This window comes from Myotis daubentonii, chromosome 1 (assembly GCF_963259705.1).
Source record: "Myotis daubentonii chromosome 1, mMyoDau2.1, whole genome shotgun sequence".
Taxonomy (NCBI): Eukaryota; Metazoa; Chordata; class Mammalia; order Chiroptera; family Vespertilionidae; genus Myotis; species Myotis daubentonii.
Window position 1 is genome coordinate 139,084,036 of NC_081840.1, and position 24,938 is coordinate 139,108,973.

The following is a 24,938-nucleotide window of genomic DNA, read 5'->3' on the forward strand; positions in this document are numbered from 1 at the left end:
TCTAAGTCCATGTGTGGAGGCCCACAAGGCCGTAAGCCACATGGGTGCAGGGGAGTGTGTCTCCTGCCATCAACCTAGCGCACCAGGAGAGAGGGAAGAGGAAGTGCACACTTTTTTGTATATACCCTTGTTAGTTCCTGATTGGTCCTTTCAAAGAATTCTGTCTTACCATTCTTATAAGGATTGCTTATAGGCCACACTGTCTTATGATTGGTTATCTGCAAGCTGCCTGCCTTAGCAACATTCACACATTTTAAAGCTCATGTCTCTCACCAGCCCTTCCTTCTCTGGGGTGCCTTAGTGACTCCATGTAGTTAGGTTCCCTGGTTTTATCTCTCCCCCCCCGCCCTTCATGGTCCCATCCCTCCTGTCTATATAGTTTCCCTCTGTCTTCTCTAGTTGACTTTTTAAAATGGAATGCTATTGGAATGTTTAAAAGAAACTTTCAGGGAAGGCAAAGGATTCTTTTTTAAACATGAATAGTCTCTACGTAAACGAACGACCTTTGATCTGGCAATACAGTTATTCTCTACAAATTTCTCTTTCATCCTTTCATTTATTCAGTGTATATTTAATAAGGGCATATGATATACCACTGTCCAGGTGTGAGCAGTCATGAACACGACAACAGGCCTGCCCTCTTAGCACTCTCATTTCTGTGAAGAGAGGCAGATGAAAACAAATAGAAGAACTAGCATGTGATGTGAGGACTACGAGGAATATTGGATATGGGAAATGGAGAAAACTTGGGTGCAGTTTATAGAGAAGGCCTTTCAAATAAAAGGGCAATCAGAGCAGAGAGCGGAGAAGTGAGGAAGGGAGGCGACTATGTGGCTATCTGGCTACAGGAAGAGCCTGCAGAGCAGAGGAGCCAGAAAGGGCCTGGAGTTCTAACTTGCCCTGGGGTATGTGAGGGACAGGGCACCAGGAGGCACCTGGGGTGTGTGAGGGACAGGGCACCAGGAGGCACCTGGGGTGTGTGAGGGACAGGGCACCAGGAGGCACCTGGGGTGTGTGAGGGACAGGGCACCAGGAGGCACCTGGGATGTGTGAGGAACAGGGCACCAGGATGCACCTGGGGTGTGTGAGGGACAGCGCACCAGGCTGGAGTGGGCTGAGGACTGGTGTGGAAGCAGGTCTGGGGACAGAGCTGGGCAAGGTCAGGTTGTGCTGGGAGGCCTGGGTAAAGAGTTGGGATTTTACTTTGAGTAAAAAGGAAAGTTGTTGGAGGATTTTGAAGACCTACATACTTTTTATAAAAAAGAATGGCTTGGGCTGCTGTGAAGAGTAGTCTGCATTGGGATAGGTCTGGTAGGGGCGGTAGGACCAGCACCAAGTGTTAGACAGGTGGGGTCATTCTGGACATGGGTTCAGCAACTTTGATAGTTGAGTTCTGACTAAGAAAGAATTCAGAGCCAAAATTCCAACAAGAGAACGCAGAGGTAGAAGAAGTAATTTGTGAAAGAAATGGGCTTCGGAAACAAGTTATAGAGGTAAAGGGAAGGACCTTTGGAGCTTAGAAGTGAGGAAGGTAAAGGTGATATGACTGAGGGGAGTGGGTGAGAGAGAGCACTGGGTCCTAATCCTAATGGTTTTAGGGGTAGAGATTTTAGGGGTGGTTCCAGGAGAAGAACTCAATAGAATATTCAGCAGCTTTCCAAGTGTGTCCTTTCAGGGTCAGAGTCTCCACTGATTGATTGGTCAGCACCAGGGCAGGGGGTCATTATTTAATGCAGCTGGTCCTGAGATCAGCCTTGGCATTGCTTGTATGGTTTTGCTGCTTTTCTGGGCCTAAAGCTGAAACACAATTGAGGCCTAGATATTATCTCTAGAGAGGAAAGTTCAGGGGGTCTGAACCACATGACCAGGATATGCTAGGGGAGGAAACGTCACCCTACAATTGTCCCTTGTTAGGCTTTCCACCATGGTGACCTTCTGTACCTGGCCATGGTCTTTGCTCTACTCATGTCTGCCTAACTGCCTACCACCGTTCAAGTCTGGAAGCAGGAAAACTCATGTGGAGGCTCTTGAATAGCTTGTGATTGGCAACAGGGGCCATGCCCAGCATGGTGGCCTGAGGGGTGAGAATAGTTAGATCCTAGTTTAGAGAGTTGAAAGAGTTTGCTGCTGTTCTCACCATGGAGGCCTGTGAGAGAAGGAGGAGAATCAGAAATGGTTATAAACAAGGTTTGTGGACTCAGCAGATGGAAGATTCATGATGTCATTGTCTGAGATGGGAAGGTCTGAGTAAGGATCAAGTATGGAAGAAAAACTCCAGTTGGGTTTTGGACATGAGGCATTTGAAGTACCTGTTGGGTATGCATGGCTGTTGGCTGTGAGTCTCCCTTCCAGAATTGTGAGTCCTTGGATTCAAAGCCATGTCTTGGTCATCTTTGTATTCTCCAATTAATTTGCAGAAGTTCTTGCTCACAGGACACCTAACACTTGCGGTCTAGTTAACAGGATTTAGATTTGTGCGTGTAAGATTTTCTGAAAGTGGCCTGCAGTTCCACTTGCATCTCCATGTTTTTTCTCATCATAATTTGTAAAAGCAGAGAAAAGACAATTGGAAAAATGCTGGATGCAACTTGCTGAAAATGGGTAGAACCACAAATGATGCTGACTGGAGGTTTAGAAGTGCAAAATAGAGAGTACACAGACCAAATATAAATAAATTAGCATAAATCATCATTCTTTGATTTCCATGCTGATCTCATCCAAGTTGGCTGACTCAACAGCTGCTTCTATAACTACAGCTGTGTGATTCCTTTACATTTTCGTTTTGCATGGAAAAAGTGTTCCAGTTTGTCATTGCTTCATCATATGCAATATTATATTAGGTTCTTTTTTTTTTCCTGGCCATATGGTTAAGAAAAGTCTTGCAATTGACCCTTATTCTTTTGAACCAACAACTTCATCTGTTTTCACTTGGGGTTTTGTTTTAGATCCACTTGAAGTTTTACTATATGCCTTTGGGATCCTCCAGACAGCTCTGGTAGAGGTTCAAACATGTTTCTCTCAAGGAATTTCTTTATACCTGGTGACCCTTGAAGGACAGTGGTGGTTTCAGGTGGAGAAAGACTTTCCACTCAGAGGGAAGAACAAGTGGGCAGGTGTCTAGTTTGGTGTGGCTGCAACATGAGCTTCATGAGGAGTGTGAAGAGAACTCAGCCAGAAAGAACAGTTGACAGGAAGGTAATACAGACCATTATGGAATGTGCTAAGTAATATAGAAGTGTCAGAAGTTTAGGGTCAGATAGGTATTTGTTGGCAAAGCTATGACTTCCATAGGAAGAACAGATGGGAGGTGACTGGTAAGAAGGTTCTTGGTGTTGAAGGCAAAAGATAATGAAGGTCATAAATTTCTTAGAACAGTAATTGGCACACTTTCAGTGCTATGTAAGTGTTTATAAAATTAAAGTAAATAAATGAAAGCAGAAACATTTATAATGGGGAGGAGAATACCAAATTAGACATCTTACATGTGGAATTTCAACAGCTACTTGGATGAGTGATGATGCCATTGCAGGACTGGCAGCAGGTGAAGTTAGGTGGAGGTTGAGGAAGGGCCATAGTTCTGTCTGGGTGCATCCTCTTTGCGGAGCCACCATCAGGCAGCTAGAAATGTAGCTCTGAGGCTCTACTGAGATCTTAACCTGGAAGAACATGTTTGGAACAAGTCCTCAGCATCTAGATAGGAAAGAAAGAGGTCACCCAAGATAGCAAGCAAAGGGAGAACATGGTCAAAGATAAGAGTCCTGAGGAAACCATTCATGTGGGATTGAGTCTCTGTGGTACAAATGGCACTACCACTGATGTTGGAATTAAAAAAGAGGAGCAAGTTATGTACAAATTTTTGTTGATTTAATCTTTCATCAAGATTTTCTGGCTAGCCAACTGGTAAATGTTACATTATTATTGTCTAATTAAAAAAAGACTATATGGCCCTAGCATGTTTGGCTCAATGGATAGAGAATTGGCCTGCAGACTGGAGGGTGCCCGGTTCGATGGTGGGCAAGGGCATGTACCTCGGTTGCAGGCTTCTCCCAGGGTCGTGGTGCGTGCGGGAGGCAACTAATTGATGTGCTTCTCTCACATCTGTTTCTCTCTGTCTTTCCCTCTCTCTGAAAATCAATGGAAAAAATATCCTTGGGTGAGGATTAAAAAAAGAAAGAAATTTTTAAAAAAGAGAGAGACTATATGCTATTTGATTCCCCTTCAGGCAGTGCCAACTGGTTTCAATGAAAACATCTTGATAAGGTGTCCTTTCTACCATGAAGACCTACCGCAACCAACTTTGAACTTCATTCTTCATAGAGGATTAACAGCATGTTCTGGCTTCCCCAAAGCATTAGTAATTATAACTTCAGGCAACACTCAGCGGTACCTGAGATTTCAGGAATCATAAAGCAGTGGTTCTCAACCTTCCTAATGCCGCGACCCTTTAATACAGTTCCTCATGTTGTGGTGACCCCCAACCATAAAATTATTTTCTTTTTTTGAAAATTATATTTTATTGATTTTTTACAGAGAGGAAGGGAGAGGGATAGAGAGTTAGAAACATCGATGAGAGAGAAGCATCGATCAGCTGCCTCCTGCACACCCTCTGCTGGGGATGCCCTTGACCGGAATCAAACCTGGGACCCTTCAGTCCAAAGGCCAATGCTCTATCCAGTGAGCCAAACCAACTAGGGCCATAAAATTATTTTTGTTGCTACTTCATAACTGTAATTTTGCTACTGTTATGAATCGTAATGTAAATATCCGATATGCAGGATGTATTTTCATTGTTACAAATGGAACATAATTAAAGCATAGTGATTAATCACAAAAACAATATGTAATTATATATGTGTTTTCCGATGGTCTTAGGTGACCCCTGTGAAAGGGTCGTTCGACCCCCAAAGGGTTCTTGACTCACAGGTTGAGAACCCCTGATCATAAGGAGTTGAAGCAGAGCATCATTTTGGCCCAAACCTAGATGCCACAGTAAAAACTCTAACAGCCTCCTCTTACCAGCGATATGGATTTCTGAAAAATATCATGGAATAATAAATTTCCATATTGTGAATTCACGCCAAAACTCCAGGTCCTTAGCCAGGTATTTAAAACGGCCTCTTTGGCCATTTGGTGTGTCTCAGTGACTGGCAAGCAGCTGTCAGCCTTTAGGAGGAGCTATTCTCTGAAGCCCTGGATGGCAGGAGGGAAGGCTGGTTGCGTGTCACATACAGGCGTGGGAAATAGTGCTTTCAGCCGCAGCATCTTCCAAGGGATAAAAATAACTCTGCTTTAGTCAGTAGCCCTGGAGCCAGGTGTCCCCTTTCACTTCCTGTTCTCTGTTGATATCCTGCAAAGGAACATCTTGTCTTCCACGGTTTGGATGGAATGTGATGTTTCTGGTCTCGCTAATTTAACTGGCTAACATCTGTCTGCTTGTCCTTTTGTCTAATATTGTGAGGGTCTTCACCTCTTGAACACTTGCATTTTACATTCCGCGTGTCTACCATGCACTCATACAGCAAGGGTTTGACAGAGATCTGCCAGGCACTAGCTAGCATAGATGTTCATACTTTTTACTTCTGTCATTTCCCCACTATAATTACTAGGCAACAACTTTCATGTCAGTATTTCTCCTAAGTCTTTATTTTATCCCCCCATCACTGAAGGCTCTTTGAGATCCTACGCTCTAATAACAGATGTACATAGTCTGCGCAAGAGCAGACCAGCTTTTAGATTTTGCACATCTTCACCGTCTCCTTTTGGAAATCTTAATTGACTAGTGGATGCAATTTCTTCTTTTCCAGTAGCTCCAGGTCAAGCGTCTTCTCAAGAACTCTGGCATTAGGAAGCCTACATCTGTGAGCACAGAGGGATGGCTGGTGGGGTTGTTAATCACTGGAAGACGTAGCTGCCGTCGGTGTTCTTTCCTGTGTCAAGCTTCCCATTGTCAGACCTGGCAAAGAGCTCAAGCGCTGTTGAGATGGCCTTTGTGTAAACACTGCTTGACCCCACAGTCTCTCCTTCCTGTGGTGACAGAACAGCAACATCCCCCCGCCCCCCCCCCCCCCCCCCCACACACACACTGGAGCAGGCAGGCTTTCTCACTCACTGAAGAGGAAAACTCTCCATGTACCTGCTAAAGTACCTGCTTAGTGGTTTATCACTGAGGCAAACAATGGAATGTAAAACACCCCCTGAGTCATAGGATCACTCCTTGACTTCGTCCGCCATATTTTTAAAGGTATTTTTTCAGAAATCCATATTGCTGATAAGAGGAGGCTGTTTGATTTTTTTACTGACCAAAACTGTAAAAAAAAAAATCTGGCTACCATAATTGGATACGATAAACAAATTTATTTTCTCCGTTAATACATATAAAAATTGTTGGTTGGGAACTATGTTCTTTGTTGCTAAGGAGTGTGACAGCCTTCCTTTTGAATTCTCTTGGTTCTTCTTCCCCATCATTTCCTCAGCCAGGTCCCTTCTCAGCCTCCTGGGCTAACTGATAGCACATGTGTTTCAGAATAGAACCTGGAAAAGGAATGTGCATGGCCCGCGTATGAAAATACCTTTCCAAATTCCATACACCGTTAGATAATACACTGGCTAGACCGTCAGAAGTCACCCTAGAAAGGAGGAATTTGGATTGGAAAGGAATCAAAGGAATTGTGGAGCTCATATAATTGACGGCAGTTAAGCAGTAATAGGGTGGTCTGGACAGCTGGATGAAGGCCAAGTTCAAAATCACAAGCAATTCCCCCTATCCTTTTAGAATGAGGTGAGTCCTATTGAATGGAGAATAGAGCAAGTCATCAACTTTCATAAGTTTAATCCAAACAAGGCCCTGAGCTTTGTTCTCTGAAAGGGACAACGATATAAAATCCAACCAGAAAAACCTGTGCTGATCCATCATAACAACCCACACAATTGCTTCTTTTATCCCCCTTGTCCTTCTCTCTCAGAAACAAGGTCCTGAAATAACTTCTTAGTGTGTCTGATAGATATCAGTCAATGTCCATGACTCCTTCATTTCCTTTGTCTCTGGCTTACTGTCTAGCATAACATATTTGTTGAGTGAATGAATGGATGAGTGCCTAAATAAATAGTGATTTGTCAAAAAAGAGGAAAATGTTAGCGAGTGGAGAAAAGGATGAAAACAACAAATCCTAGTTTTAAGGGTAAGGAGTGTGCCTTCAATGCCATATGGGAAGTTATATGAGTGTGAGGCTACCAAACTCTGGGTCCCCTGGAACAGTAGACCATGACAGATCACACACACACACACACACACACACACACACACGTGATCCGACAAATGTTGCACACTATATCACACTGTAGAGTCCATAGTGTACCTTTGAATGCTGAAGTCATTGACAACATCTGCAATGAGGATAACCCAATTAACCTTTATTTCACTCAGCTTTTCTCTCAACATATTTGGCCATCAAACTCTGGTTTATATCTGTTTACATCCAGAATCCACGAGCACACTTTGACCAACACTGGTAGAAATTTAAAAACTTATCATAGACTTGAGTTTGAATCCTGGTTTACAACTCACCGTGTATTCCTGAGTCAAATTAAGTAAGCTCTGGTTTCCTTTGCAAGATGAAGATAATGTCCATTTCTTAAAATATGAAAATTAAACCAGGTATGCAGGTAATCCATCTTCTGTGCACCTAGCACAGGGTAATCCCGCAGGTTATTTATTTCCACACCGATGAACTGTATTTCTCTGTATTATACAGGTACCCACCAATAGGTGTTTTTTTTTTAGGATATAGCCTATTGTCCTTAATCTCTATGGCCAGTGGCAGACAGTTGTTATTTGCACTTGTAAAATGTGAATAATTACAGCAGGTCATCCAATAATGTCTTTTCATTCAATGTTGACTGCTTATAGCATTGATGAGATGTCCTAGGAACTTAACTCTTGTTTACATCGACTAGCCTATGGTAAAATTGGTTTTGCCTCAGCCATTTCCCTCCCTTACAGTCGCAGGACCTATCTATGATGTTAGGGTAGTCTTTAAAAATTTTTGCTTTCCCAAGGAAAGTTATGGCAAAAGGGCTCATAGTTATTTTACATTTGCTGGTGCTATTGCCTTATAAGTTTTGGCAACATTATTTCTCTATTTTTTTCTTTTGACTCCCTTAAATTCTAAATTGGATAATAAAAAGGAAAAGTCTTTCTGGAAATGTCTTTTATTACCCTACCAAATAAATGGCTGTCTCAAAACTATACATAACAAGAAAAACAGCCACAAACATTTATTTTGCTTTTACTATGGATCAGGCACTGCTCTAAGTTCAGTATGTTGTATTACTCAGTTAATCCTCACAACAACCCAATGAGTGTCCACTGTTATCTGCATTTTGCAGATGAAGAAACTGAAGCTTTAGGAGCCTAAGGCCACCTAGCAAATGAATGATGATTACAACTCCCAGGGACAAGAGCTCATGCAGATTAGCACATACAAGGATGAGCTGAAGATTGGAAAGTCACCTGGTGGAGAACCTTGAGGTTTCCAATTTCTTCCAAATCTAGGTGAAAACATTTTTAAAAATTATATATATATATATATATATGTAATATATGGATATATATGTAATATATAGATATGTCTATATCTATATACCTATCTGTATGTGTGTGTGTGTGTGTGTGTGTGTGTGTGTGTGTATTATAGGCAATTGGCTCAGACAATTATGGAGGCTGAGAATTCCCAAGATCTACAGTTAATAAACTGAAGGTTCAGAAGAACCAGTGGGGTGAGTTCCAGTTCAAAAGCTGGCAGGCTTGAGACCCAGAAAGAGCCCATGTTTCAGGTAGAGTCCTAAGGCAAGAAAAATTGAGGCCCCAGCTCAAGCAGACAGGCAGGAAGAGTTCTCTCTTACTCCTTTATGTTCTATTCTGACCTTCAACTGATTGGATGAGGCCCACCTATATTAGGGAGGGCAATCTGCTTTACTCAGTGCACTGATTCAAATGATAATCTCATTCAGAAAATACCCTTGCAGACATGTAATTGAATATTGGCAAATATTCAGAGGGCAATTACTTAGTTAAAGTTTGAGCAAGGGTCTCCTTGAAATATGAAATTGCTATTTTCCCTATTGCAGCAATCCAGGATCCCAGATTCTCTGGAGGGATCTATAGTGACCCCAGATTCAGAGCTCTGTACTCTGTATGCACCGTATAGCCCAGGATCACATATTAGATCATAGCCTGTGCCCTGTGACAACTGGGAGCGTGAGTGAGACTGGTTTATATTTGGAAAGGTAAGAGAGGAACCTGTCTACTGTTGTCTAAACATCTTGAGGGCAGTGAGAGGGTCTTAGTTGAACTGGTCTTTGAGCTTCAGACCTTGCCTTGCACACAGCAGTCAGGTAGTAAATTTTGCCTGAACGACTCAGCAGGTGTTTGGGTATCTACTGTGTGCTCTCTTATGTGTGGTGGGGAAACAATGACAAAGGCGGGGAGCGATAGGGAGCTGCTCTCTGAATGAATCAAAGATGCTGACTGTGTTACTTTTTTTAGTCCACAGTTTCAGCGCTCTGTAACAATTTCTTCCTTATTACCTATAACTGATCCCATACTGGGTGATCCTGCAGTGATGGCCTTTAAGTTTCAGTGAGGGTTCCTGATATCTCATAAGAGATGCCGGGGATCTAGGGTCAGAGGGTTACAAATCATTTGTTGACTTTTTTTGGCATCTGGATAAAAAAGGTCTTCCAGGGGGGAAAAAACAGTCCTTTCACTCTCTGAAGGATGAAAAAGAAATGCAATTGGGACGGGCAGGGGCTCCTTATAGACTAGAAAAGAGAGGGACTTGACAGATGACACCTGAGCTTTGTTCAGCAGCGGAGACCAGAGGAATGGGGTGGAAACTGGAGGAAGATTTTTTTAGCTGAACAACATATGAAGGGAAATCTATCAGCAGCAGTGCTCTCCTTCCCTCTTCCCCGTGATCTCCTCCCGGTAACTCCTGATGAAAACCAACAGGAGAGGGGGACATATTTTGCAGTTTTGTTGTTGATTTTTAGGGAACCTGAGCAGAGCTGAGAGTGAAGTTGTAGTTGTTTGTTGGCAAGCTCTGACATAAACGCGGGACAGCACGCTCTCATTGGTGAGCTGAGGAAGAGTAGCCTGGTGATTATTACATGTTCTTACTTCCAAATGAGCAGAGTGGCTGTTTTCAGAGAAGCCCATTATATTAAGCCCAGACCCATCAACAGTCTAATTAAGAGGAAAGGGAGGGTGGCTGTGGAAATATCAGTGGGTTGTGTTGTGAAAGCCTTTGGGCTTTGGAGCCTCCTACAGAGGGGGCTGGTTTTAGATAATGGTTGTTTTGCTTCTTCAGGATACCACCTGCGGAAATGTGTTTGTTTGGACTGTTTTGAGATCTGCAGAAAGCTGGTGCAACCCCCTTGTCAGAGAGGATCCTGCGGATAGGTGTTTTCCCACCCAGTGAGAGTGCCCAGCTTGGAACTGCTGACAGGCTAAAGGTTATAGGCCATGACATTAGAGCTGAGTGTTGATTTTTAGAACTGCTGGTCATGGGTTTAGTGCGTGTCCTTGGGAACGAGGGAGCCAACCTTATTCACCCTGAAAGACAACGGATCCTATTCAAGAGAGCTTCAAAGACACCCATTATTTCATTTAAAAATAAACCCTTATTGCCTTGATAGCCCTTATGCAATTCCTTCCATAGCTCTATTTACACATTATAAAATGAAGAGAGCCATTTGCATGGCTTTGCAGAGGACTAGCCCCGTTAATCTGTGGTAACATTTCTGCCAAAGACCTAAGCATTTTGACAACACGGTGAAGACTCAGGTGGGGATGGCGGTAGACCATTTTGCGGAGGAGTAACTCTTAGGCTCAACAGAGTTGTATAATCTGTCCAGGGCAGCGTGTAAGCAGGTGCTGTGCACACAGACATGTGCCTGTGTGTGGCATGAGGAGCCATCCTACAGCTCCATTTAGGTCCCTTGGTTGTTGATGGAGGTTCCGATGTGATATTTGATGAGCTCTACCAGCTACAAAATAAAGCCATTGTTCACCCAGGAACCCACGCCTTCCTCAGGCTTGGGTGGCTCTCCATCTAGTCTTGGTGCTGACCGTCTCTAGCACAGCATGTCTTCACGGGACACAGCAATGCCCTGAGGCATCGCTGGATGGCTGAGCAGAGAAGCGGGGATGGTAGAAAAGGGGGTGATATGCAGGAAACTTAACAGGAGGAGAAGGTGGTGGGAAGCAACCAGGAGCCCCTCAGGTCCTGATGTTAAAGATAACTGCAGAAAGTCAGTGCTACTTACATTGAAAGAAAAGGAGATGAAATTGTCGGCCCAGAGTATGTTTGTGTTTTGTTTTTTTTTCAAAGGTGAAAACTAGCTCAAGAGTTTCACAGGGTCTCAGGACAAGTGGGAATTTTCTCTGCCTTTGCCATGTCTACCGCCTCCTGGTTATAGGCAATAGAAGCTCAGGACCAAATGTATGCTGCTCTGGGAGAGCGGCTGTCTGTGTTGGAGACCATCTGAAAGGATGGAGGTGGAGCTTTGTCTACTTGTGAAAACTGCTCTTTCCTGTTTGCAAAGGGCAGACTCACTCCTGTGCCCAGGAGGCCTCGTTGGCACAGCGGATCAGCTCAATCTGCCACCGGGCTCTGCCACCGGGCTCTGAGCCTTAGGAATGTTTGTAATTTTGTCTGTTGTCAGAATGGGACCTAAATATTTTAAAAATGTGAACAGGGAAGCGGTATCAGCTTATACTTGCCACGCTTTGTTATTTATGATGATTTTAACTTACGATCATTTAAACAGTAACTGGAAGGAAGTTTACCTTAGTATTATCTAATAGTAGGGGCGGATCTGATATGATTAAGATTATAAAAAGAACTAGAGGCCTAATGCACAAATTCCTGCAAGGGGTTCGGCCCTTGCAGCTGCGGCCACTTGTCTGGCCCTTGCAGCCCTGGCTTCATCCAGAAGGTTGGAAGGTCATCCGGCAAGGTCGTTAGGCTATCAGGCCTAATTAGCATATTATGCTTTTATTGTTACAGTTACCCGTTGAGCTGAAAACTCTTTTTTAAGCACTTTAGGTATTCCTTTCTAAGGACAAGTGTGGAGCCCAGTCCAGAGCACCTTAGGCTGCTGCTTTCCATAAGTTCCTATACGTCCTGATGGTGTGGAAGACTCCAGGTTCCTGTCCCCTGCTGGGGTGCTGTGTTACCCCATAGGCACTCTTCATCCCGGCTCTCCATTGGTTGCTGGGTTACTGCCCTTTGAGCCCCATCAGAGTGAGATCAGCTGCCAGCAGGTGCTATTTTGTAGTGTGTGTGTGTGTGTGTGTGTGTGTGTGTGTGTGTGTGTTTGTAGGGTGGGAAATGAATTGTCCTGTCCCAGTTTGCCAGCACAGAGGGAGTTCCCAGGACATGGGAATTCCAGTGTTTAAAATGGGAAAGTCCTGGTCAAACCAGAATGAATTCTCACTCTGCGTGGGGTAATGGATTTGACCATAACATCAGCGTTACATTTCAAAATATTAAGCGGTTGACATTCAAAATGTTCTTGAACCTACTTGACAGTGCAGAGTGGACTCCTTCCCCAAATACCCTGTTTCCATGCTGAGCCAACTGCACACCTGCTCTTCATGGAAAGGAGCTCCAAAATGGCTTCGGAATGGGTCTCTCCGCCTTTGGGGGCCGCTGTCTTCTTGCAGACTGGTGCAGAGAGCAAGCGTAGGCGCCAGAGACCCCAACCTTCCCGGTCCCCCAGCTTCCCACCCCTCCTTCAGCCAGAGTGTCACTGCTTTCATCTGTCAGGCCAGCTCCAATTTTTAAAAAAACAATATATTTCCAAGCCAGTGATTGGATGCCTGCATATCTCTTCTGGCTCCAGCATTCTGTGGGCTTCTACGGAGAATTGCTAATTTTCCTAAGGCTTTTGAATGGAATGAATTTAAAGAAAGTTGCCTGTTCAAATGGTTTCTGTGATAATGAGAGATACTCACTGTGTGGTCCTTTTATTTTTAGTAATAGTGTTGGAAAAATCAGGTTATGTTTATTCTGAGTGTCTTAGGGGGCTGGTACGATTGTGTAGTCTAGCAAATGCTGGAATTATAAATTATTATAAACATTGACCGGGTGGGGAAATTCATATACCAAAAATACTATAATATATAAGTCAGCCTATAGGTTTTCCACTTGTTCATTGCCCAAAAATGTATACATTGGCTGGAGAGAATAAACTGAGAAGTATAAATACATTTAACTGTGTTGTGCTTTTGTCAAATGTGTTTCTATATCACATTTCTTGCTTGTCCAAAAAGCCCCAATTTTGAGTTTCTTTTTTGCTGCCTTCATTGTAAATCTCATAGTGTGGACTTATTTTTCACTTAGACAAATGCATTCAAATTGTAATGCTTCCTAGTTTTTAATATTAACCAGATATTTCATGGGCTTTCTCTGAGCTGTCAATTATTTTTTGCATCAGCTCTTTGTTTTCTGTAGAATGCTGAGTTTTCTCCGGGGTTGCAGACATCTAGGTATGTGAGGGCTGGTGATAGCATTCCCTCAGCTGGAGTCCTGGGCCCCATTGGAATGAGCCCCAGTTGGCTTCTTTTTATGCCAAATCAACTGCTCTCTGTGAATAACAAGCTCCACTCTTTGAGAGAAAAATCACATTGCCTTGATATCTTAGGAGGACAGTGCTATAAATATTACGATGTGTGGTGAAATGACATCTTTATTCAATAGAGCAGATATAGCCAACAACAAAAAAAGAAATAATAGAGGAAATAACTTCCTGTGGTGGTTTCCAGCTTTAATTATGAGAAATAAGTGAAAAAAGAGAGTTTGCAAAGTTTTTTGCACAGTGGTAGTCAGTGTCTGTCTTTTACTCTAAGGTACATATGCTCTCAGGGGAAAATAGATAAAATGGATGTTTTTGTTTTCCCCCACATTTCCTACATTTGGTTTTTACTTTATAAGGCCAAATGTCACACTGGCCTTTTAAGCCACCCACAAACTCAGCTATTTGGGCGAGCCTGGACTCATCACTCCCTGGGACAGAGCCCGGCCCAAGGTTACTGTTACAGGACGGCCTTGCCATGTCAAGATGCATTTTAATGACATTTCTGCCAACACAATGTTTCATTAGAGGCAATGTTTTTTCTTAAATCAGGAGAATTTTCCTTATAAAAACATCTTTATCACCAGGCTGGGTACTTTTTCTACCCTGTCTTGACTGCTTTGTCTAAATGAGAAGACATGAAAGAAGTTAAAACATTTCCCCTGAAAAATTATAAACCCATAATTTGTGACAACAATTTTAATCTGTCTATATTGATTTTATTTTTATAATATGACAGGGAAAAAAATCATTATATTATGCTTCAAGAGAGTTCCATGAAGGGGGTGGATGGGAAGGAGGGTGGTGAGGACTAAAAAATACATTGATGGAAGTCAAATTGACAATAGGTTTGGTGGAGGAAATAAGAAATTAAGTTTTGGAATATTGGAGGTGAGGTAACTTAACTTGGAATTCTTTTTTGGAATTCACATGTATATTGACAAGCATTTAGAATATGCATGTTTGCTCAGCTAGTATGTCTCAATGGTTGAACATGGACTTATGAACCAGGAGGTCATGGTTCAATTCCTGGACAGGGCACATGCCTAGTTGTGGGCTCGATCTCCAGTAGGGGGCGTGCAGGAGGCAGCCGATCAATGATTCTCTCTCATCATTGATATTTCTCTCTCTCTCCCCCTCTCCTTTCCTCTCTGAAATAAAAATATATATATTTTTTTAAAAAGAGAATATGCATGTTTGGAATTTGCGGATACAGTCTGGGCTGCAGCCATAATGGGAGGGGCCTGAGAATAGCACAGGTGAGTGCAGCAGGGTGGGACTTCTGATGTCAGCCTTATTAGCACAGCGCTTGGATAAGATCAAGATCCCTGCCGCTGGTCCTTTAAAGGGGCCTCAGCTGATGGTGGGAAGCCCCGCTTCAATTCAAAGCCATAGTCTTCCCAGTCAGCATTAAAACCATGAGTCTTTGCCAAAGCACTTTCTCTTGGTATTTATTGAAATTAATTTGCCTGCAAGAAGAGTTATATATCCAGCTTTGTTAACTGTACATTCAGGTAAAATGTTTCTGTGTGACAACTAAAGTCCATATTTTGATACAGCAAGGTGACAAAACAAAAGGGTAGAGAAATTAAGTATATAAAACTCCAGATTTCTTGTAATTACTATCATCACTAGTTATTCCATCAGGTACAATGAGTGATTTTGAGAACCATGTGGCTGGAACCAGTGGGCTTATGATATGGATGAAACACTATTTGGCACTATTTTTATTATGAGGAAAAAATAAAGGACAAGAAAACATTCTATTCCAAGTTTACAAGAAGTTTATGTTTTTAATTCTGCACCACAGAAAATGCAAACAAATTTGTAATTACACTTTATGCATGGAGACCTGCAAAGGAAAAATAAATTAGTACCCATCTCCCCAAAAGCCATAAATCAGACATAGAGTTGGCTAATCACAGGTATAAATTGCATGCTCCATGCTGATTACTTTCTCCTCAGTCTATTGTGTACAATTAAGAATGTAGATCTTAGGCTATTTTTGAAGTATGACTCAGAAGCATAAAGTTAATTTTTACATTCTCCTAATCCTGATTTATACTTGTTGTTCCTTTTCGGCTAAAGTATTATCTTCAGGAGTTCTCATATTAAACTATAAGTACTTCCTCAGGGCAGTTTTCATTGCACCACAGCACCGAACCATTTATCAGAATAACCAGAGCTGCCTGATGACAGAGAAAATACAACTATTTTTACTGTGTATAAACAAAACAGCTTTCTGTAGCAGTCGTCATTAATTGATTTAATGGGATGGAGATGGTTCTAATGGGCTCGGCATTGGTTATTTACCTTCTCATTCTCATCAGAGTCACCTAGACTCATCTTAAAAACTACTGAATAAATGGTACAGCCACTACTAGAAAACAGATGACAGCTGCTCAAAAAATTAAAAATAGAATTATTCTATGACCCAGCAATTTCTCAATATATACCAAAAAGAATTGAAAGCAGGGACTCAAAGACATATGTGTACACCCATGTTCATGGCAGGATTATTCATGATAGCGAAGAGTTGAAAGCTATCCATGGGCCTATCAATGGAAGAATAGGTACATAAATTATGGTATGTCCATGCAATGGAATAGTATTCACCCTAAGAAGGAAGGGAACCAATCCTGTCACATACTACAACATGGATGAATCTTGAGTATTTTACTCAAAGTCCTATAAGCTAATCACAAAAGGACAAATTCTGCAGGACCCCACCCCTCTGAGGTACCTAGAGTAGTAGTCAAATTCATAGACATAGAAGTAGAATGGTGGCCACCAGGGGCTGGGGACAGGGGGAGTAATTATTTAATGGGTATAGAATTTTAGTTTTGCAACATGGAAAGAATTCTGGAAATGGATGGGGGTGACAGTTGCACAACAGTGTGAATGTACTTTTATACCACTGACCTGTACATTTAAACATGGTTAGGGTAGTAATTTTATATAATGTTTATTTTACTTCAATTGAAAGAAACAAAAATAACAGAGGAGGGGGCTGCACCACAGACATTCCATTCCAGTTAGTATGTAGCAGGCGCCAAGCTGTGGTGATTCTAGTCTAGTCAGCAGGGGTGATCTCTGGAGAGGTTGGACCCAAGTGGTACAACCAGCAGTGGGAGGCCCACACTGCCAGGTGGCAGGAGGGGAGAGCTGAGCACCAGGAAGGAGAGAGAAAGGCAGGTGAACTCCCTCCAGCAGGGAAGATGATTCTGACCACTGCCTTGGCCAAGGAGCTCTCCCTAGATGCTTAAGAATGTGACTTGGTGACATGGCTTACAAGGGATTCTTCCTCTTTCTTTGTGAGGAACATGTCAACCCAATTGCAGGCATGATGAATTATTTGTGCGTGTGGGCATGAAGGGTCTTTCAATCACGTCTGGGTTACTGTCCTTCTAAACACACAGAGGGGGTGATGTCTGTCAGGGAGACAAGACAGAGAAGAAGCACCATCTGTCCTGGGTCTCACCTCGCTGGTTGCTCTAGAGCAGCGGTTCTCAACCTGTGGGTCACAACCCCTTTGGGGGTCGAACGACCCTTTCACAGGGGTCGCCTAAGACCATCGGAAAACACATATATAATTACATATTGTTTTTGTGATTAATCACTATGCTTTAATTATGTTCAATTTGTAACAATGAAATTGGGGATCACCACAACATGAGGAACTGTATTAAAGGGTCACGGCATTAGGAAGGTTGAGAACCACTGCTCTAGAGAGTCTGGAAGATAGTGGACACGCATCTTCTTCCTGCTTGGAGTGAGGCAGAGATAGAAGGGAAGCACAGAATGAATAGACCATAGTCATTCATGCACTTTTATCCCAGCAACTGGTGACTGAATACAACCATGTTCCTAGATGCTTAAGAATGTGACTTGGTGACGTGGCTTAAACGGGATTCTTCCTCTTTCTTTGTGAGGAAGACATCAACCCTTTCATTTCCCCATGAGCCCATACTTCTCCTGGCTCAGAAACAACTATTGAACATTAGATTAATGGAGTGACCGATGTTTCAATTCAATGTATACACATGCACCGAGAGTTTTATGCATGCTCCAGGGGCTCACCTAACAGGACACGCCAAGCCCAATTGAGTCCATCCGTCTGTCTGTGCCAAGAGAAATCCCTGACAATCCCGCGTTCTCCTTTATCAGAGAATTTTGCGGAATCAATAATAGCTAGTAGCCCCGGTGTCTCTACCCATGCCCTTTATGGACTACGATTCATTTTGAGTGACCTTTACTTTTCGGTGATGGTTCTCTATTTGTGAAGTGCAGATTGCAAACAATCTAATCAGCCCCCTGGCTTTTGCTTATTAGAGTTCCATCTGCTTTATAATGCCACTTTAAAACCAGCTGTGCTGGGAAGGGAAAAGGATTGACGGACTGAATCTTTTCCTCAGGAAGGAAAATTTGTGTGGCATTAAGATTGTCAAATGACACTGTCTTCTTTTGGTTGTGTGTCTAATTAGAGTGTCATATTTCTTCCTTAGTATTCGAGAGCCCATGTGCCTTAGTTAATGTTAGAATTATGAATACCAATTCGTAATTCCAAAACCAAAGAAGGAATAATTATTTTAATAATAAAATGTAAATAAATTTTATTAAAAATAATAAAATGCTACAAAGTTAAGCATTAGATCTTAGGTTCAGGAGCCACTATAAATATGGAGAAAATGTGGATAGAGGGTTGAGTGCAGGGTGGGAGTGCTGTATTAGTAAGAATTTTGGATTTGTCTTCCCAAGCTATGGCTCATTAGTTGTTTATGTTGTAGTCATGCTTCTTCAGTAATCCTCATTCCATGTCTTAGACCCTATTTTTTTAAAAAAGGTGATGTCAATACTTGTTTGTATGTTGGTCTTGTCAAGTCTTGCAAACTTGTCCTGCTGTAGTGCTAATAATATCTTGGATAGGTACCGAAGATTTTCATGTGTTCATAAATAATGCTTATACTTGCTTTTATTCAGAGACTGCTTGAAAGAGCTTGCTTGCTTTCTGCATTGACCGTGAGCTTGAGCCCTCAGATACCGGCGATGCAGAACTTGTGTTGGGGAAGGTATAAGCAGGTAACCATCGAGGTGCTGGTCTCTGGCCACCTTCTCAATGTGAAATAATGCTAGGAATTCTCATTTTCATTCATCAAAGAACAATGCCTAAGCCACCTAGCAATCAGCAGTAAATTTAAATTGAAGCTCAGTGTTCTGACTTGTGTTCATTTTTTCAACATCTCCTCATTAGAGGCGTGTGGGACAATGATTTTGCACGTTCTTTGGAGGCAGCTTTTTGTGTTGGGGATTTTTTTTTCCTTCTGATTTGGAGCCTAGCACTTTTGATTTCAAGGAGGAAAGCTCGGGCAGGTATGGAAGTTCAGCTAACTCTGCTGGCCGTAGTCCCTGGAGTTACTATGGATAAATTGGGAAATTTTAAGGGGAATATATGAATGCAAGATCGGATGAGAACAAAGGATGTGTGGCTCCTGGGTGGGCACCTAAGAATGAGAGCAGGAAGTTCATCTTGGTCTCAGCCCTTCAAGCTATAGGTGAGGCCCCAGAAAGAACACGGGGCTCCCAGCCAACACCTTCTATATTTAACAACTCCGCATCCAGCCTCCTTATCAACTGACTTTTACACCATAGAATGGATGGATTCTCTTAAACCTCTCAGAAAAGGCTAATTACAAGCAGTCAGTTGATACTATAATTCAGTGATTTGTTTGGTGTGGCTACAAGATTAGAGAAAATTACACTCTTGATGCAGAGTGAGGGAATCAGAGTAGCAAGTAATGGGGTGAATGTTGCCTTGCACGTGGGTATGGATGGACATGTATGTTCACATTGGCAGAGTGTTGAAGAGAAGAAAATGAAGACATATGCCAATTTGCCAGTTTGTCTCCTAAATTCAATTTCAGTATTTTGTAGTCTTTCTATCCTGGACCATTTTCTTGTTTGAGTTGATGTTATTTGGCTTCGATTCTATAGGACTAAATTTTACGCTCTTGTTCCTGAAATCAGGGTTCATAGAATTATTTGAGCTTGCAAGTGGGAGAGTGTGTACTGATTAAGTCACTTGCCCACTCTGGTTGGTTGCATTGCTGGATTTATAATGATGACTTGCAGTGACAAGGGTAAGTTGCCTACCGCTTTCCATGACACTCTCTTTTGGATTTTTCATTGGTACATGGCTCGAGAAAACCCTAGAAATATAAGTGGGTAGATAACAGGTGTTATTTGTATAATTTGTTATACAAAATTTACACGTTACTGAAAAAATGGCTCTAAATTTTAGCGATCCTTTTATTAACAAAATGGATTTTTCCTGGCAGTGAACATTATTCCCTGAGGAGATAGCATAAGAATTAATCTGAACTTCTTCCCCTTATTCCCTGTTTGGAGTGTTGGTGTTTCTTTCTTTCTTTCATAAGTCGTGGGCTATTGCTTCAATCTTCTTGTAATGCCCACTATGAGTGCTAGCATCTTTCAGGACGACCTTTCTCCCAGGCAACCCAGGAGGGCAGGCAGGAACAGATCCCAGGCCTGTTCAAGAGGTTTCTACAAAAACACCATTGTGCCTTCTCCCTAGACCCCTTCGCCGCCCCCTGGCCCCAGTGACTCATCCTGCCTCCTTCTCAGAAGATTCACCCGTCATGGCATCGGTGCATTTGAGAGAGAAGCTACTCTCCCAAAATGATCATGCCAACGAATTTGTAAGGAAAAACCTCCTTTGTGAATACCAAATAATTAGACTCACATTTTTGTTTTAAATTTTGTTCATTCTGTATGCAATCTTGTTCCATTTATGTGTTACTTTGTTAAAGAAATAACATATTCCCCAGCTAAGTAATTTCCTGAAAATTGCTTGGTTTTCATGTACTTAGAACTACTAAGTTAAAGGAGCTAATGGATATGTCATTTTCATAACAGCTAAAACTTCTTGGTTTTACTTCATCTATTATATGTAGGCATGCACGCGCGCATGTGTGTGTGTGTGTGTGTGTGTGTGTGTGTGTGTGTGTGTGATTGCATTATATTGTTAAAGGGAAACATAAATGATAAAACTATCATTTTTGTTTTCAAGCTCAGCAATACCAAGGCAAGCCAGTATGCTGTGAGAATGATCTAGAGAACAGAAAAGGACGGATGTAAGAGAGAAGACATTAAAGAGCCAAAGGACTGGGATTTAGCACACAGTGAAAGGGGCCTCAGGAGCAGAGACAACTTTTCATCCTAAGAGTAGGAAGTGTGTATGTGGGCACCTCAGTTTGGTGGATTTGAGGGCGAGGGAATGAGGTCCTTGTGTGCTAATGACAATTGAAAGGAGGTGAGCAGCTGAGGGTCAGAAGGAAGAGGGAGTTGGAGGAGAGAAGAACATGTGAACAATAGATTGTCATTCCAGAAAACTTAAAAAGGGAAGTAACAAGGAAAGTGTAGAAGAATCATTTAGCAGAGTTAAGTGCTAGTTTGAGATTCATGGTAATGAATTTAAGGTAAGACCATTAGGCAAAGTTGTGTAGGTTTTTTTCCTTCCAGCAATTTTAGCTGATCACTGCAGATGCTTAGTTAGGTTGACCCTGTGTTTATTGCCAAGCTGGCACAATGGCAGAAGAGAAGACCCAGGCCAATGAAAATATTTGCAAGGAATTGATCATAAAGCTGGACACGGAACCTGAGCTGGGTGTGGAGGGCAGTGCGCACATGTGGAAGGTGGATTGGGAATGAGGATAGATCCACATGAGGGCAAGGAAGCATTGGAAAGAGGGTGCTGGGTAAGTGTTTTTGGCTGGTTTAACCTTTAAGCCTTCAATTTGACCATTGATGAAACTATGCCCTATATAGACCACTGTGCTGAGAGGACATGGGTGTGGGGAGGGGAGGATGGGTGTCTACAGGTCTAATAGGCAAACTCTCTTACCAGGGGGAAACTTGGGAGCATAGTTTTTATTTAATAGACTGTGTCAGAATTTGAAACATTATAGAAGCTTGCTGTTGTTTATCAGCTTTTATTAAATTTGAGGTTAATATAATTTTTTAAAAGCTCAGCTGTTTTTTAATAGATTTTCCACACAAAAGAAATTGTCCTTTTTAAAATTTTCATTTTTTTTTTTTTTTTACTGAATAAAAGTAAATCACAAAAGTAAGGATTAATATTGAATCTTCTGGAAATATATATATTTTAAAGTAAATCACAACCATTATGGAAAATTCAGAAAGTATTTTTAAAAATCTTCTCCTACATAGAGTGTCAGCCTGCAGACTGAAGGGTCCCAGGTTCGATTCCGGTCAAGGGCATGTACCTTGGTTGCAGGCACATCCCCAGTAGCGTATGTGCAGGAGGCAGCTGATCGATGTTTCTCTCTCATCGATGTTTCTAACTATCCCTCTCCCTTCCTCTCTGTAAAAAAATCAATAGAATATATTTTTTTAAAAAATCTTATCCTACAGATAGACTGAAATGCCTTCCCATTTCTTACCATATTTAAAAAGTTTCTATTTCTTAATGTCTTGCCATTTTTTTTTTAATCGGAACAATAAAGATTTATTTTAAAAAATAATCAATGGAGAAATCTCCTCAGGAGAGGATTAAAAACAAACAATCAGATAAACAAGACGGTGGGTAATCTGGTCAGAAGGTCAAACCTCCAAAAGCGCACGAAGCTGCTCTTCCTCTGAAGCCTCTTCTCCCCGCTGTTGCCTCTGCGCAAGGAAGGGGCCGTCAGACGGTGGGGACTGAATGTTGTCCAGCATGTCCTGGAAAGCCTGCGGGGACGGCGCCTCCGCATTCTGGAAGGGGACCTGGACTCGGCTGTACAGGCTGAGGCAATTCGGTTCCTGCCACATGAACCCGAAGTGGTCTTCATCGAACAGGAGGAAGGTGCCAGAAGCGCTGGGGGTAGGCGGAGCCAGAGCGGGCAACAATGCCCACGCCGTAGAAACACATCCTGCAGGCTCAGGGGTAGTTCTGGTCCCTGGAGCGCACGCCCGCAGGCAGGACAAACTGGACAGGCTGCTCCTCCAAAGCTGCAGCCCCGGACTCCCCGACACTGGGCTGCGCAGGGCTCAGCCGGCCATGGCCCTCGCCGTCCTCAGTGCTGTCTTCTTGCTGCTGCTGCTGCTGCTGCTCCTGGATCACCTGCTCGCGAACCTCCTGGACCAGGCGGGAGTACTTGTTGAAGTTGCTGAAGACATCATCGGGCAGCTGGATGCGGCGGCTGAGGTGGATGTCTATCATCTGCTGCCCAGCAGGGACGTGGTGGTCACCCGTGATCTTCGTGGCCCTGGCATGCTTCCCATGGAAGCTGAGCATGACAACCTCTAGGCTGTTGTAGGCATGGTGGGTGCCTTTGAAGAGGCCTGGCCTGATGAGGTCCTCCGGGTGGCTGGGGGAGAGGTAGATGCGGCGGTAGTTCCGGCAGTCGTCATACTGATGGTCGATGAGCTTCGTCAGGACGAACCGCAGCCTGTCCTCCTGGAAAATGTGCTCGAGCGTCTGCCCCCATTCTTCCCGCAGCCGCGCGCGGAAATCCTCTCGGCTCCCACCAGGCATCCTGTGGTGGTGCGTCAGGTTGCACTGGGTGGAGAGCCCGTCCTTCCGAATCTGCACGTGGCAGCTGTGGGGCCCTCGGCGGCCGTACGTGCACTGCACTGTGGGCGATTTCCCCCCTGCCAGGCGAATTCTAAACGCGGGCTTGAACTGCATGGAGTCATCCACGCGGGGGTCATGGAGAGGCAGGTACGTGCGACCCACAATGCATGGGCCCTCCACCACTACATACAGCAGTCCTCCATAGGGCCAGTTATCTGGCTGCCACAATCCCAAAATGTGCCTGCATGGGTGGAGCAAGTTGGCATAGAGTTCTCGACAAGACACAGCCATCGTCCCCGGGCTCCTCAAGTTTTCAACGGCGCCATACTCCTCCTGGCAGCGCTGTCTCCAGATGCTGTCATTGTGCAGGATGCTGCGGAATCTGGTGCAGGCCTGGGCCAGGCTGGGCAGGTCGGTGCCCGGGAGCGAGGCGAAGATCTCCACCAGCAGCTCGGGAGGCAGGTGCTGCAGGGAGCAGCGTGGGGTCGGCTGGGGTGGCATGGGGCTCCTGATCCCTCCACTCCCCGCGGAGGACCGAGCCGCCATGTCCGCCTCCACGTGCTGCCCATCAGGGGCTGGGGCCTGCTTGCTGTCGGCCGCCACCATTGCAGCTGGTCCCAGGCGCTGCTGGAGACACTGGCATCCTCGTGAAGGGCCCGGGCCGCAGAGGCAAGCGCACTCCTCCTCCATGCCTAGCGCAGTAAGCAGCACAGAGCTCTGCAGCCTGGCTTTAAGCTGGCACCTTCCCGCCCAAGAGCCCAGCCACGCCCCCTCAGAGAGAAGCCGATTATAGGACTTGAGCAGCACTGGAGACACCCATACCCATTAATATTCGCCTCCTACTGGAAGCCAGTGTATCCTTGCAGCATGACACAGTCGCTGGAGGGAAGAAACATCTGCACAGCATATGTTTCAAGGGACCTGGCGTATATGGCATACTGTTCTTAATATGTTTGCTCCCCTTCTTGGCGCTATGTGTTTTAACCAAGGTCACCTCTCAGAGAAAGGTTGTTTCCCCAGGTAGGGATTTTTCCCTGAAGTTAGGGTGGGAATAAAACCCCTTAACTAAATGCCAGGTGGGTAGTTAATCACTTTAACTACAAACAATCACCCTTAAGCTACATAACCTTTACTCCCTGGAATGGAGATAAGAAACGCCCTAACCTTTGGAATAGAAATTGACAGGATTAAAATCAACTGGTATAAATACTGATGTAACAAGACAATAAAAGACAGAACTTGCTGGAGATCCTGGCTAGGCTGCTGATCAACTGAACGCTGTCTGTGTGTCATTCCTTCTTCGCCGACTCTGCCCACACCTTTGGGAACCCCTGGACCTGCTGGGGCTGGACTCCAACAGCCTCCCTTTCCCAGGGCTCCCTCCCTGTCCTCCCACCCTAGCCCTAGCCCCGGGCAGTCACTAATCTGCTTTCTGTATGGATATGCCTCCAGGGATATGCCAATGGGGACATTGCACATAAATGCAGTTATAATATCTTGTCATTTGTGACTGGTTTCTTTCACTTAACATAACATTTAAAGTTTTATGTATGTTTTATCATGTCCTGGTATTTTGTTTGTTTATATCGGCGAATAATAGTCTAGTGTATGGGTATACCACATTTTGTTTACCCATTCATCAGTTGATAAATATTTGGGTTGTTTCCAGTTTGGGGCTCTTATGAATAACACTGCTATGAACCTTATG

General features: G+C 43.6%; 2 protein-coding genes across 2 annotated transcripts in view; one reads left to right on the top strand and one right to left on the bottom strand.

Annotated features, from left to right (window-relative positions):
• Positions 1-24,938, top strand: part of KIAA1217 (KIAA1217 ortholog) — a 315,079-nt gene that overhangs the window by 83,970 nt on the left and 206,171 nt on the right.
• On the bottom strand, positions 22,279-23,920 carry LOC132231214 (F-box only protein 31-like). Its single transcript, XM_059689969.1, is given in 2 exon segments — positions 22,279-22,525; positions 22,527-23,920. Coding segments are annotated over 2 exon segments (1,641 nt in total).